Raw genomic sequence first — 13,033 nt, 5'->3', positions numbered from 1 at the left:
TTGTTCAGCATGGGGGTGAGTAGAAAATGAAGGCTAATCATGTTTTGGGTGTACTATTCCTTTAAGATGCACAGGCAATACAGTGGCATCCCGTTTGGCAGAGTCTATAAGTAACCTATAGGGAGATTTTGGAGATTATACTTTTAAAAAAAACTTCCCGTAATTCATTGCAATCCTTTAGGTGGTATTTGATCTTATGACACCATCCTAGTAGAGTTATCCTACTCCACACATAACTTAAATAACATAATTGAAGCTAGACTTAAACTTGTGATTTGTTGTATTCTAATAAAGGAAACCGGAATTCTCATCTTAAATAGAGTAGTATTAAGCCTTGCATTAATGTTGCAAGAAAGTGAGTGCATCTATAATGGTGATTATCTGAGCTCATGCTGAATAGTTGAAAAAACTGCCAGACACAAGCCAATTCCAATGCAGTATATCCAACGACATTCCCACATCCTGTTTTTCAGTTTCGGGTTTAACGTGTGCTCCTTTTCAGGGATGCACTCTAATACTAAATACTAAGTTGCAGCTACAGGTACATACCACCCTGAATAATATTGTGTCACCATAGGTTTTGCTTTCCTCACACATGGATATCTAAGGGATACCCGCTGCTCTGGAAGCTTTTTACAGATGTTTATTTTGGTTATCTGCCGTCTTCTTTTTGCTTTTGTAATGCTCTGTTTTGCTTTCCTCTCATCTCATACAGGTGTGGAAGCAGACTTCTAGGAGTTACTGTTTAACATCTGTGTTGTCTATTTTTGCTCTTTTATTTTCCATTTTCATGCACTCTTTCCTGTTTCTCTCGTTCCCTCTTTCTCCCCATAGTTCTTATCCCCTCTTTCTTTCTCACCCCCCTTCCCATTTTCAGCTCCGTTGTATACAGTTTTACTCCCTAAATCATTTTCAATAAACTTTTATCTACAAGTAACAAGTGGAACATTATGGCAACAGTCATAAGGGTCTGCTTGTGAAAGCAAAGCTGTTTGGTTATCATCTAGCTCTTGGAGATCTATTCAAAGAGCTATAATGGCAGAACAGGACTCACACAAAAAAGTGTGCTCCTTTAGTGTTGCCACCTTTCACACCTCCCCTCTCTGCAGTGGTTGGATCACATTAGAGAACAAAATTTAGCTACAAGACGTTAGCTACAGCACATATTTGTCAAAAGATGCGTGAGGACAACTTATATTTCCTAGCAGCTTTAACCAAAAGTTAACATAAAAGTATCCTCACAATATTTACGTCATACTAGATGAATAAGGAGAGCAGGAAGTAGCTTGAAAATATATTACATTACAATCAAATGACTGCGTGAAAGGGCTTACTGCCTCCAGGGCTTTAGGGAAAGAGTCCTGCAATGAGAGAGGTATCAAAAACAACTGCTGGTCCCTAGATTGAATGGGCAAATATGTTAATTTAGAGCCATAAAGCCTAAAACACTAAAAGGTAGAGAAAATAAAAGAAAAACCAATCATGGTCAGTTTCTATTGCTTTTATAACTAGATAAGCAATTTTAAAAACCTGCGCTGTCAAAAATAATTTGCCTTGTAGTCACACCTCTCTCACAAACAGGAAGTGAGTACTAGGTTTGAACAGTGATGTAATTTTCATCTGAACTACATGACAGATTGTTACTCATAGGACAGGAATCTGCTTTCTCAATTTCAATCTTTCTTACTGATGTTTAGGGGTTATTGACAAGACAGAAAATAGTGGAGTACAGACTTTTGTGACAGAGATTAGGAAAAGAAACAAGAGTAAACATCCAAAACCACAGAGGCAACCAAAGCTGTTGCTTGTGAGACAAAATTTGAAAATAACCTTTTCAGACAACATCCTCTTTCAGTTAAAAAGAGACATAAAACAAGAAAAACAAACACCTGCTCTCCTTAGCTTAACCCTCTTCATTCTAGCTGTGCTCTTTTCTCGATGTCTGAGCCGAATGAAAATGAGTGTGTTTGATCCCAGCTAGTGTCCGATTCTTCCACAATTATGTGAAGCATTAACTGGAAGTGACTATCCATGGTCAAATATTATGTTCCTGTAAGGAAACCAGCTGCAATTGGACTTGAGCTTGAGTGGCTCAAATGAATGTTGTTTAGACAGCTACATTACCAAAGAGTAGAAAAACATTCAAGAATAAATCATAAATGTATAATGAGGAAAAAAATAACACAAGTGTGAAACCAGCGAGAATGCTGAAGGCTATTCTGGTGACAAAGATGGTGGTTGTGGTGTGCAAACACATGCTTTCTAAGATTAAGCTTAACCCATTTAAGAATAAAAACACTAGTAAGAAATTAAGCGTAAATTGCGTCTATCTCAACACTAACAGAACTGTACTACTGGTTAATTTACAGCTTTCCTACAAGTACCAACATTACTATGGCATTAAACGATAGGTACAGTATTAAAAGCAAACTAGGCTCACCAAAGAGCTTTCCAATCCCTCCAAAGGGTGCCCGTTTGTTAGGTCTCCAAACTGCTCTTATCAGACATTGTTTCAGATTTTCTCCTCCTCACTAGAGAACTTGCCATTTAAACACTTCAGATCACTACTTTGGTCTTAGATTGATGTTCAGCATCCCAAATCCAGAAAATCCCTTCTTTAACATAATTCTGACTCCATTCTTATTTTCCCTTGTTTGAGTATTTCTGCATTATATTCATAGAAATTCCTACACCTAAAATAACCTACAGGCTTAAAAACATCTTAATGAATTTAGAAGATAGCAGATAATAGTGAAACTTTTACAAACTATTTTCTTGAAGCTTCTTTAATATATAGGACTTTAACTTGAAAGAAAACATACATAAAGGAGTCTAGGAAAAGGATGATTACATCCCCTTTAACTTTTAACAGCATTTATTTTTGCTTTAAAGGCAACAAAGCTGGATTTATCTCACTAAATATATATAATTACATGATAACACAGATAGTCGGGTATCCTAATAGCTGTAGGGCAAAGGCTGACCTACAGAGGGCTAATGTATGACTGAAATAATCTAATGATGAAGGACAACTTATTGGGAAGAAAGGCTCCACAGTTCCAGCTTTCTTCTCCGAGTTAACACACTACTTTGCTTTATGGAAACACATGTTCAAAGTTCAAACTGGTGAATGTAGTAGCACATGACAGCCAAGTTGGATGTGTTTACACTAAATGTGAAACAGAGCTAACAACATAACCCGCATACTTTCACTAACCTCGATCGAGTTCCTTAAATAACATGAAACTGTTATAAACAGACGTAACGAAAATATATATATTAAAATACATATATATAGACCTACATACCTGAGGCATTGTTTGTCTCCACTAACTTGAATCTATTGCTATAAAAATGAACCTAAATCAACCGATTAGAGACATATTGAGTAGATTTTGACTGAATTAAGTGCGACTTCATCCACCCAGTTTACCATCTGCTCCTCCACACCGAGATGTCCGTGCGTCCAGACCTAGCCGTTTATTTTAGCTTTAAGCTAGCAATCAACTCTGACAACTCGATGAGCTGCTTATTCTGGACCGAAACCACGGACAGCACCGAGCCGAACTCACTACACACCCATTCGTTTTGTTAAAAAAAAAAACCAGCAACCGAATACGTGAGCCCAAACAGTCGGATAAGGAAGCTGGCTCGTTAGCTAACTCGCTAGGCCATCATCAAGTAGAGAGCGATGGATGAACCCAGGAAGGTCACATCCTCAACAACGTTGTATCCTGCTAAGGAAAAAAAACACCTCAGAAACTCTTCTAACAGTCAAATATGACCATTAACCCAACTCTGTTGGACTATGGTGGCCAAACCGGGTTGTAATGACGAGTTTTTAGGTGAGGTATAAAAGTAGAGAAAGCCCCATACATCGTACGTTAGCTTCCTTTCTGTTCTAGCCTGCTAGCTCGTCATTTCTAACTTTGAAATGAGTTACGGATTAAACAAGCAAAGAGTTGAAGCTTCAGCGTGGCTCGGTGCTCAGGCCTCACCTCGTTTCGACCTGGGTGAGCTCCTTCTGCTGGCTCTTTCTTCCTCCAGTGCAGCTGTTATCTCGGGGTTGTCTTCCACTGTGTACCACACCAACAGCTCCTCTCCCGGTCCGATAGGCTGCAACGATGAGAGATGAGCCCGGCGACCAATCACAGCTCGGCTTGCTGGGAGGCAGCGCTCGCGCTTAAGGACTGCTGTGCATCTAATCTGTCTTATAACGCTTATGGAACGAGGTTATTAATGATCCCACCAGAGCTGCTGTTGATGTCTCTAGATAGTTCTTAGAATGAACAACAACACAGCATTTCAGACTTTATCATACAGGTTTAAATTCATTTAGAGTGAGAAAAACACAGGGAAGTTAGTGCAGAGTTAGGACACAATATAGTAAGAGGAGTAGCCAGAAAATTTTTATAAGGCAATAACCAATGTACACTGAAGGGTGGCCAAAAACTGATAGGCGCCAGAACCTCAGGGACAATCTAAACTGGAACGAACACAACATCCATATTTTCTCCAAGGTATCCAAGGGATACCCTTGAATATCTTTTCCATTGTCATTACGTACCTACTTAAAATTGTTCTGCATAAAATTAATATTTACGTGGACTAATATCTACATTAAGTTATTATTAAAGTAGTTATTTATCTATGATTTCACTGAAGACTCCTAGATGACTTGCAGAGACGCATAATTTTCTATTTACCCCATATAACACAAAATTTTGTTCTGAAGAGAGCATGAATTTTGTATATATCAACTTTAATATTACTATTTTGATGTGCATAATTAACCACAGTGTTTTAGTTGTCAAGTAATTGCTAATAAATGAAAAATTTAAATGTTTAATAAGTTTGAACATTCCCCTTGAGAGCATTACTGTCTGTATTGGGGGGGGGGTTGGCCGATGATTGGCTAAGGGCCACCTCTGGCCCCCCCATCTAGCTCCGCCCCTGGCCAAAGTAGATAGGTTTGAGTTTCCGGGCGAATCTTGGGCGATCTTTTCCATTGTCATTATTTAGCTACTTTTATCAGTAATCATTCTGCCTAAAATTGACATTTACAAGTAGTAATATCTACATAAAATGATTATGTAATAAGTTTTATTAAAATTGTTATTTATCTATGATTTTACTGAAGGCTCCTAGATGACTTGTAGAGACACATAATTTTCTCTTTACCCAATAAAACACAAAATCGATTTCTGCTTGAATTCTGTACTTATCTTTAATGTTACTATATTGATGTGCACAATTAACCACAGTGTTTTTGTTGTAAAGTAATTAATTATTATTAATTATTAATATTTGAAAAATTTAAATGTTTGAATATTCCACTTGAGAGTATTACTGCTGCCAGCATCTGTATTAGAGGGAAATAAATGGTAGGGGTGGCCAAAGAGGTGGCCAATGACCATGGCCACCCCTGACCCCCCATCTAGCTCCGCCCCTGAATATAGTGTCTTGTGAAAGTATTTAGGAAGCTTGAGCACTTCATTTTTTGTCACCTTATAGCAGCAGATCTAATGGGGTTTATGTTATATTGTGTCCAAGCACTACCCAGTGTTAAAACAGAACATGCACAGTTTTCAGAAACATTTAAAAACTAATATTATGTGCTTTTGTAGTCACCCACAATCAGTCCACATTTCATGGAACATATTTGGCTGTGGTTAGAACTGCACAGCAGTTTAGGATGGAGGATATTTGTAAACCTTAGTTTTTAAGCGTTGCCTCTTCAATTTCCCACCTGAACTTTGACTTGGCCATTCTCAGTGAACAATAATGGTCTATTTAAAGTTTTTGTTTCATTCTTAACTAATAAAAGTATTCACACATCATGATGCTGTCTCCACCATGTTTTCAGATGGAATTAGATACCCAAGGGGACCTACAGCATTTTCTACCACATGTAAGGTTTTTGCAAAAAGTCCAGTTTAGTTTTGGTCTCCTCTGATCAAACAAGAGCATACCCATTGTTTAATCTACATAGATTGCAGCAAACTATAAATAGCACTATTTAAGCTTTTTCTTCTAGTTGTTCTCTAACGGGCTGCAAAATTGTAGAAAAACGGGGGTTATATTATCATGTTGGTAAAAGTTGTAATAACTTTCTAATGTAAAAAAAATAAAGTATATATATATATATATATATATATATATAAATACATGTCACTGCTTTCCTCAGCAGGGACAGGGAAGATGGTTAAAATTGATGGGAGGCCAAATACAGGACCGTTCTGGAAGAAAACCTGTTGGAGTCTGCAAAAGATCTGAGACTGGGATGGAAATGTATAATCCAATGCTACAATGATCCAAAGCATAATGGAAAATATACATTGGAATTGTTCACAAATAAATATATCCAGATTTTAGAAATGGCAAGTCAAAGTACAGACTGGAATCTAATTGGGAATCTGTGGAAAGAACTGAAAACTGCAGTTCACAAACACTCTCCATCCAACCTCACTGAGAGAGACATTCTTCAAGTGACTTGCTGTTGTAATAGCAGCAAAAGGTGGCGCTACACAGTATTAACTCAAGGGGCCTGAACAACTTTGCACACCACCTTCCTCCTGGCAGGACTGGTGTAACTGGGTCAGTTTTGTAGATCTGCTTACAATTCACAACTTTTCAGCTCTGCATGCATGATTCTGAGATGTCACAATAAAAATATAATAAAAAAAAAAATCAGACCTTACTGCCTGTAGGCTTCTTCCTAATGAATTTGTCCCAAAGCTCTAACTTTCAGGCTGCTGTCTTGCAATGCTTTAATACATCCATATAATTGGGGAAAGTGATCTTTCCCCAAACTGACCCAAAACAAAGTACGCATCTATTTGGTTAAAGGATGCATTTTAATGTAATAAGCTTCTGGATTGCTTAATTTATCAATTCACTTAGGAATCTACAGTGTGGCGAGACACACGTATAAATGGATTTAACTTACCCTCAAAACTTTGTAGTAAATGGCTCTGTTTATCTCCAGTGGAAACAGATTCTGCTCCTCACTGGAATGGGCCCAGTTCACGTATCGGAGCCAGTTCCCCTTCAGGGGGTCTGTGGCATCAATGCACATCCATCCCCGAGCTGGAAAATAGACCTACAGAACACCATCAAGATGACTGTGTTTACTGCAAGGCCACCATGAGGAAATAAAAGATAAAAATAACATTTGAATAGTAGAAACTGAAACATTATTTAGGACTTTAACCCCAAGTTGTAGTCTTGGGGGTGTGAACAAGTAATAATTTAACCTTCAGGAAATACAGCTAAATAGAGACTTGTAGCTTGATTGTCATTGTGTCATTTTGATTGTCATTGTCAAGGAAGCAGTCCTACTAGTTTTTAATGTTTCTCAGCTTTAGTGCAGCTGATTCAGGTTATGGCTGTTCAGCAAAAACCTGTTGATCAGCCATCAATGGAAATCAGCTGTGCTAAAGCAGGGAAACCTCTAAAACCTGCAGGACAGCTGCGCTTGATGGCCGACTTTAGACATGTCTGGCCTAGGCACTGATCTCTACTTATTCACTAGACTGTTGATAGATTGAAAAAAATGAAGTAATCTGTCGCCATCTTAGTAAGTAATGTAATTACCATAACAATGTAATCATTACATGCATATTACGTGTACATCATCAGTTTAGCACATGTGACACATAATCAGATAGTGTGTGTGTATGTGGGTGTAATATTCTTAATATCTGATCACTGTATTATTATGTTCCATTAGCGCGCTGATTTTTTTGTGATGGATTTGTCTGTTATATTACATTATTTATAGACTTGGACTTCATACTGAAAATTCAATGTGATGTGCCTATTTTTTCTTTACCATAATCTACCGATCCTATGAAACAGCAAGTGTGTGTTAAAGTAACGCATTTATGTTTGTTTAAAAGTCTTGAGCCCCCCAAAATGAGACAATCATCATTGTTTGATGCTGTAGTGCATTGACTACTTATATTCCGACCAATTTATCTAGAGAGTACCAATATGGCGGCTGGTGACTTCACAGCACTCTGTACTACCAACGGTCTATCAGCAATCCAGAGAATAAATAGAGACCAGTGGGTCTAAGGTGTTGCACATCCTTATAGAAATAACTTGGATGCCTACAAACCCAGTTGAGGCCCGACAAACTGATGCTGTGGTTACATACCTCCCACATGTAAACATTACTGGTCACCTGGCACCTCTTCTTCTTCTCTCCAAGAAACGGACCAAACCGTTTCCCCTTTGGAATCACCTTTGTTGCCCAAACACCTAAAAATACAAAATCATAAAGATTGGTTTTAATGAATGTGTGTTAATCAAAGATGTTGTTCTTATGTTAACATGTGAGTTAGTAATGGCGATGTTGCGTCATATGAGTAACATTTTGCTACGTCAGAGCAATTCGAAAAAAGCCAAAAACTTCTTTGTGAATTTTAGGGAGTTTATTTGAATTTTGCCTTATCTGATGCAATACTTCAAAATGCACATTAGAAAAAGTTGATGTAAACACACTAAGAGTCTACTGAGAATCTGTGAAAGGAGATGCTGATTAGGGTGATGGCAGGGAGGCCTTCCAACACCACAGCTTGGACAAAGATAAATTGGCAGAATACCAGTGGAAAAGGGAAGCGCTGCTCAGTAATTATCAGAAGGCTTTAATTGCTTTGAAAAAGCAAAGATTTGTTTCATTGATTAGTTTGATACAATTTTGTTTAAGAGGGTGAATAATAACTGATACTTTGACATCTTTTTAAAATCTGTCTAAGTAAACATAGACTGATACATCAGCCAGACAAAATTCTTGGCTGAATGTTGTTGGTTGTTTATTGCATCAGTATTGGCCGATATCTTCATATGTTGACTGATCCATAAGAGCAGTGGTTCTTAAACTAGGATTCACTCCCCCTATGGGTGGTGTAGTGTAACTGCAGAGGAGCCTGATAGAAGATGAATTGAATAAATGACCCAAAATTTATTTTTTTTTAAATGTTTTATTTATAGCAATGTTAAATTATTTCATACAATAGAATAAGCAGCTAAGCTTAAAATATTTGCATGTTCAATGCGGTTGTTTTAGCAATTTAGATTAGATGATAGTTTATTTTATTACAATATTTAATCTATTGCTGTTGACTTTGTTGTTTTTTTTTTGTTCAACAGTTGAAAAAGGTTAGAGTGGGATTAGAGATTGACGGGGAGCAAAAACTTTATTGTAAACAAAATGGTTAGTGTACGAACCACTGCATTGGTAAGCAGCCATGCCTTGAGACCATGTGAAGCTCACGTATTGCGGCTCCCTCCATTTGCTATACGTTGTTTATGTTTAGTTTAATTTCTAACTAAATTTTAGTTTTTTTGTTTAAGTTGAGACTTGTGTTACATTTGTTATCATTGTGTCTTTTTCATTAATTAAATGGAGGCAGAAAAAGGCAATATCGGCTCTAAAAATCGGCTCAAAATTACCGGCAACACATATCGGACGATCGTTTGACTGATGTCAAAATAATCACATTAGAATTTAAAAGAAGAAAATAGCTGTATCAGTTGATTTCTACTAATTCGCAATCTGAAACAAAATTATTGGCTGAAGGAAAATCATTTCTAATTCAGATTTATCAGAGATATGAATAATTTGGGCCTAAACAATGGAACTTCTTGCAGTAAATTCTGACACATTTCTCATTCATTAGATTCTTTTAAAGTTCTGGCTTTTAAAATAATCTTGACCAGTCAGTGCTTTAAGCACTCCTTTAATTGCTATGCAGCATCCATATGCAAACAGAAGTTATAGACATGCTGAACTATATGAAAACATGGAGGAGTTCAAAAGCTCACCAATGCGGTTGGGATTTACAGCTGATGGTCCAAGATTCAGGTAGTCTGGCAAACCATCCCACACATGAGCAGGAATTTCCTCCAGACACTCCACTGACTCCCCAGTAAAAGCCATGATTCTCACTAAATGATACAAGAGTGAAAGGGGGCAAAAAAGAAAAGATCTAAATTTACCTAATTTATCTTAATATAAGACTTTAAATGTAAGAGGTTTCACCTGCAGAGGTTTAAAGAGCAAAGGGTGGCAAACTTTTTTACATGAGCCACGACAGAAAAGTTAGTTTACACGAATTTTCAGGGTGCATTCATCTGTTTCACAGCCATTCTAACAGATCAAAAATAAATATCAAAGATAAAAATCTGCAATTATTTTAGACCATTAATAGTCAAAGCCTAATATTAACATCCATGAGAAAACATTTCAGTTTTGTTCCCAATATATTCATTACTCTATCCAAATTAAGAAGTTTTCATGCAGGCTCACCAATTATTTGAAAATATTAGAAGAGCCCTGAATAATTTTACTACTTTCAAAGCTTCAGGTTATTTTTCAACACTTGAGTTAAACAGAGACACACTAGACCCTTTTTTAAGGAAACACTTTAAACACCGCTACCTTGTGTAACACTATTTTAAAAAAAGCACTTCCAAGAAGAAACATCTTCAGAAAGCAAACCTCAACAACTCTGAATGTAATGCCCCTTAAGGCATTAAGTCCATTTTCTAAAGTAGTATATTCAACTGTAAAAAGTGCGTATATGTTTAGACAGCCATCACCACACAGGACAATAGTTCATTGAAGTAACAACTGCAGCTCCAAATCCTTTCGGGAATGTTTCTACCAGGTTTGCAAACAGAAATGACAAATTCTTCCCTATTCTTTGCTAAACAGCTTCAGCTCAGGAATATTCCTCTCTGCCAAGTATGTGTACCTCAGCTTTAGGCTTGTATTCCTATAGCCTCAGAGAAATGCATGCTGTGTTTGTTTTTCACATAGATAAAAGTTGCATGTTGGTCTTATCTAATCAGAGCACCTTCTTTCATACGGGCTACATTTGAGGATGTCCTGGTCCCTTTGAGCTCTGGATCTATGCAGCTCTTCCAGAGTTACCATTACTCTCTCTTCTGCTTCTTAAAGTCAGTGTTGTAGTTTGGGATTTTGATTCATAACATAAATCTGCTCCAACCCTTTATAAATGCATGCCTGACCTGTGTGGTGTATTCCTTGATTTTCATGATGCTGTTAGTTCACTTATAAATCTGAAGCTAAGGCTGGAGTAAAGCAGATAATATATTACACACAGTAATTTGACTCTATTTACTGATGCACTGACTACTACAGGACAACCAGGTTTTATTTAGGGTACTTGAGTAAATTAGGCTTTTTATATTTTTTATTGACAGTAATAAAAATCAAAAACTCCTCCAATAGGAATCAGTTCAGGTTGCTCTTCATCCCACAAAAAAAAAAATACGTAGGAGGCTTTGATCTTTAAATTTTAACTTGACACAAGTCTTGTATGACTTTTAAATCAATGACACAATCGAAGCGAATATCTACGGTGGCCACATGCTCATCCACAGACCAAATTAAGACTAGATTTACCAGGGGTGCCATGATGTGGTCAGTATTTTTTCCTTGGGTTTCTTAAACAAGTAAATTAAACAAAGCACATGGCAAAAGTTTATTGTTTGATATATTAAGTAAAATAATGAGTGATTTAGAGCTCTGGAAACCTCAGATCTAGCAGATGATACCAGTGATCCCATCTCGATAAAATAAAATGGTAAAAATAAAAAGGCATTTGCCTTTCTTTTCCAATATATATAATAATTATTTTACCATAATTGTATTTTCTATTATGTCTTTGTTACAGGGGCCATTGCAGAGGCTAGGATCACTTCTACAGGGGCCCCTGTTGGCCCCTGTCTAGAATCACCATGCTCATGAATTCTGTAACGTGTCTTTAGATGACATGTATTGTTAATTGGTGCTATGTAAATAGACTGAATTAAATTGAACTGATTTTAACATTAATGAGAGGAAAAAAGAATAAATATGGCACTATATTAGCCAAATATTCATTTTTGTCCCCCCATATATAAAAAAGTACACAATGGTCAGCCTTTTTCGTGTGAAAATGATTCAGAATTCCTTCCCATCATCCTAACTCTTTCTCAGTAGTGGTTCAAACATCTTCTATCCTCATCTCAGGCACATGAACATGTTTTCTCTTTATATTAACTGTCAGAAAAGCTGTTTGTTGAGGACAACAATAAGCTGCTGAGCCATTGGTGGGCTGGGCTCTCACACACATCCCAATCAGACTCATTAAAAGACCTCCATCAGTCCCAATGCAAACATCCAAACCTTAACCACTTTTACTTTACATGATGATGAGGTGATGATTTATATAAAAAAATGAATTAAACAGCAGAAAGTAGGCAGAACAAGCGCACCTTATTCCCTTTGTCTCCATCTGAGGTGCTAACCCTTCGCCTTGGAGATGATCCCTGCAAATTAATCAACTTTTTCACTGGCAAACCCACCCATGTCACTTCATTGATTATTTTTACTGTTGCTGAAGTTGCGATCGGACATCTTTAAACCTCCCCCTGCAGCCCAAGTTCAATCAAGGACCGGTTTTTGCACAGCCGCAGCGCGCAGTGCGTAAAGCGCGTTTTAACGCGTTTCTTTGGATAAAAGTTAAATAAAGGAGACTGTTTGAAAGATCCCGAGGAGCGGGGGGCTGAAGGATGTAGTTTATTGTTACCCCTGGCTGTATGAAAGCATCCTCTCTGTTTGCCCCCACCTCTCACTCCCCCTAATCCTGCTGCTGCTACCAAGTGAGGTGCTTTATTCAGCCTTTTTCTCCCCCTAGGTTCGCTCTCGTAAGGTGGTTTTTGGGGAAACGGGGTTTAGGAGACGCAGACGCGCACTTACCTGCGTTTGTTGGGACCGGGGACTTGGTTTTATTTAATGCTCTACCTGCTTTCCATCCGCTGAAAATGGCGGATGGAGGCTTGAATCGGGAGGCTTTTCAGTGAAGTCCGGATCGCGGTGTGGTGGAGTTGGGAGAGGCAGTCTGTCAGAGGCGATGGTGCAGCTGGGAGGATCAGGTCCGGCTGAAAAGTGAGAGAAAATGAGTTTCCCTAGAAGACAGGAGGCTCCTTTCCCCCTGGAAGTCCCGTCCACTCTGTA

At 37.8% G+C, this 13,033-nt stretch overlaps 1 protein-coding gene across 2 annotated transcripts in view; it reads right to left on the bottom strand.

Annotated features, from left to right (window-relative positions):
• Positions 1-13,033, bottom strand: part of prdm2 (PR domain containing 2, with ZNF domain) — a 22,039-nt gene extending 9,006 nt beyond the window's left edge. Inside the window, exons 1-5 of one of the 2 annotated variants that reach the window (XM_015382056.1) lie at positions 12,776-13,033; positions 9,832-9,954; positions 8,162-8,265; positions 6,950-7,102; positions 3,999-4,116 (exon numbers count right to left, since the gene is read on the bottom strand). In XM_015382056.1, the coding sequence (XP_015237542.1) occupies positions 3,999-4,116; positions 6,950-7,102; positions 8,162-8,265; positions 9,832-9,946 (490 nt within the window). In that variant the 5' untranslated portion in view covers positions 9,947-9,954; positions 12,776-13,033. The remainder of the gene's footprint in view (positions 1-3,998; positions 4,117-6,949; positions 7,103-8,161; positions 8,266-9,831; positions 9,955-12,775) is intronic. The other variant, XM_015382057.1, reaches the window with a different exon arrangement.

This window comes from Cyprinodon variegatus, unplaced genomic scaffold (genome assembly GCF_000732505.1).
Source record: "Cyprinodon variegatus isolate N-32 unplaced genomic scaffold, C_variegatus-1.0 Scaffold248, whole genome shotgun sequence".
NCBI lineage: Eukaryota > Metazoa > Chordata > Actinopteri > Cyprinodontiformes > Cyprinodontidae > Cyprinodon > Cyprinodon variegatus.
The sequence above is the reverse complement of the archived record's forward strand: the minus strand, read 5'-3'. Positions and strand labels throughout refer to the sequence as shown.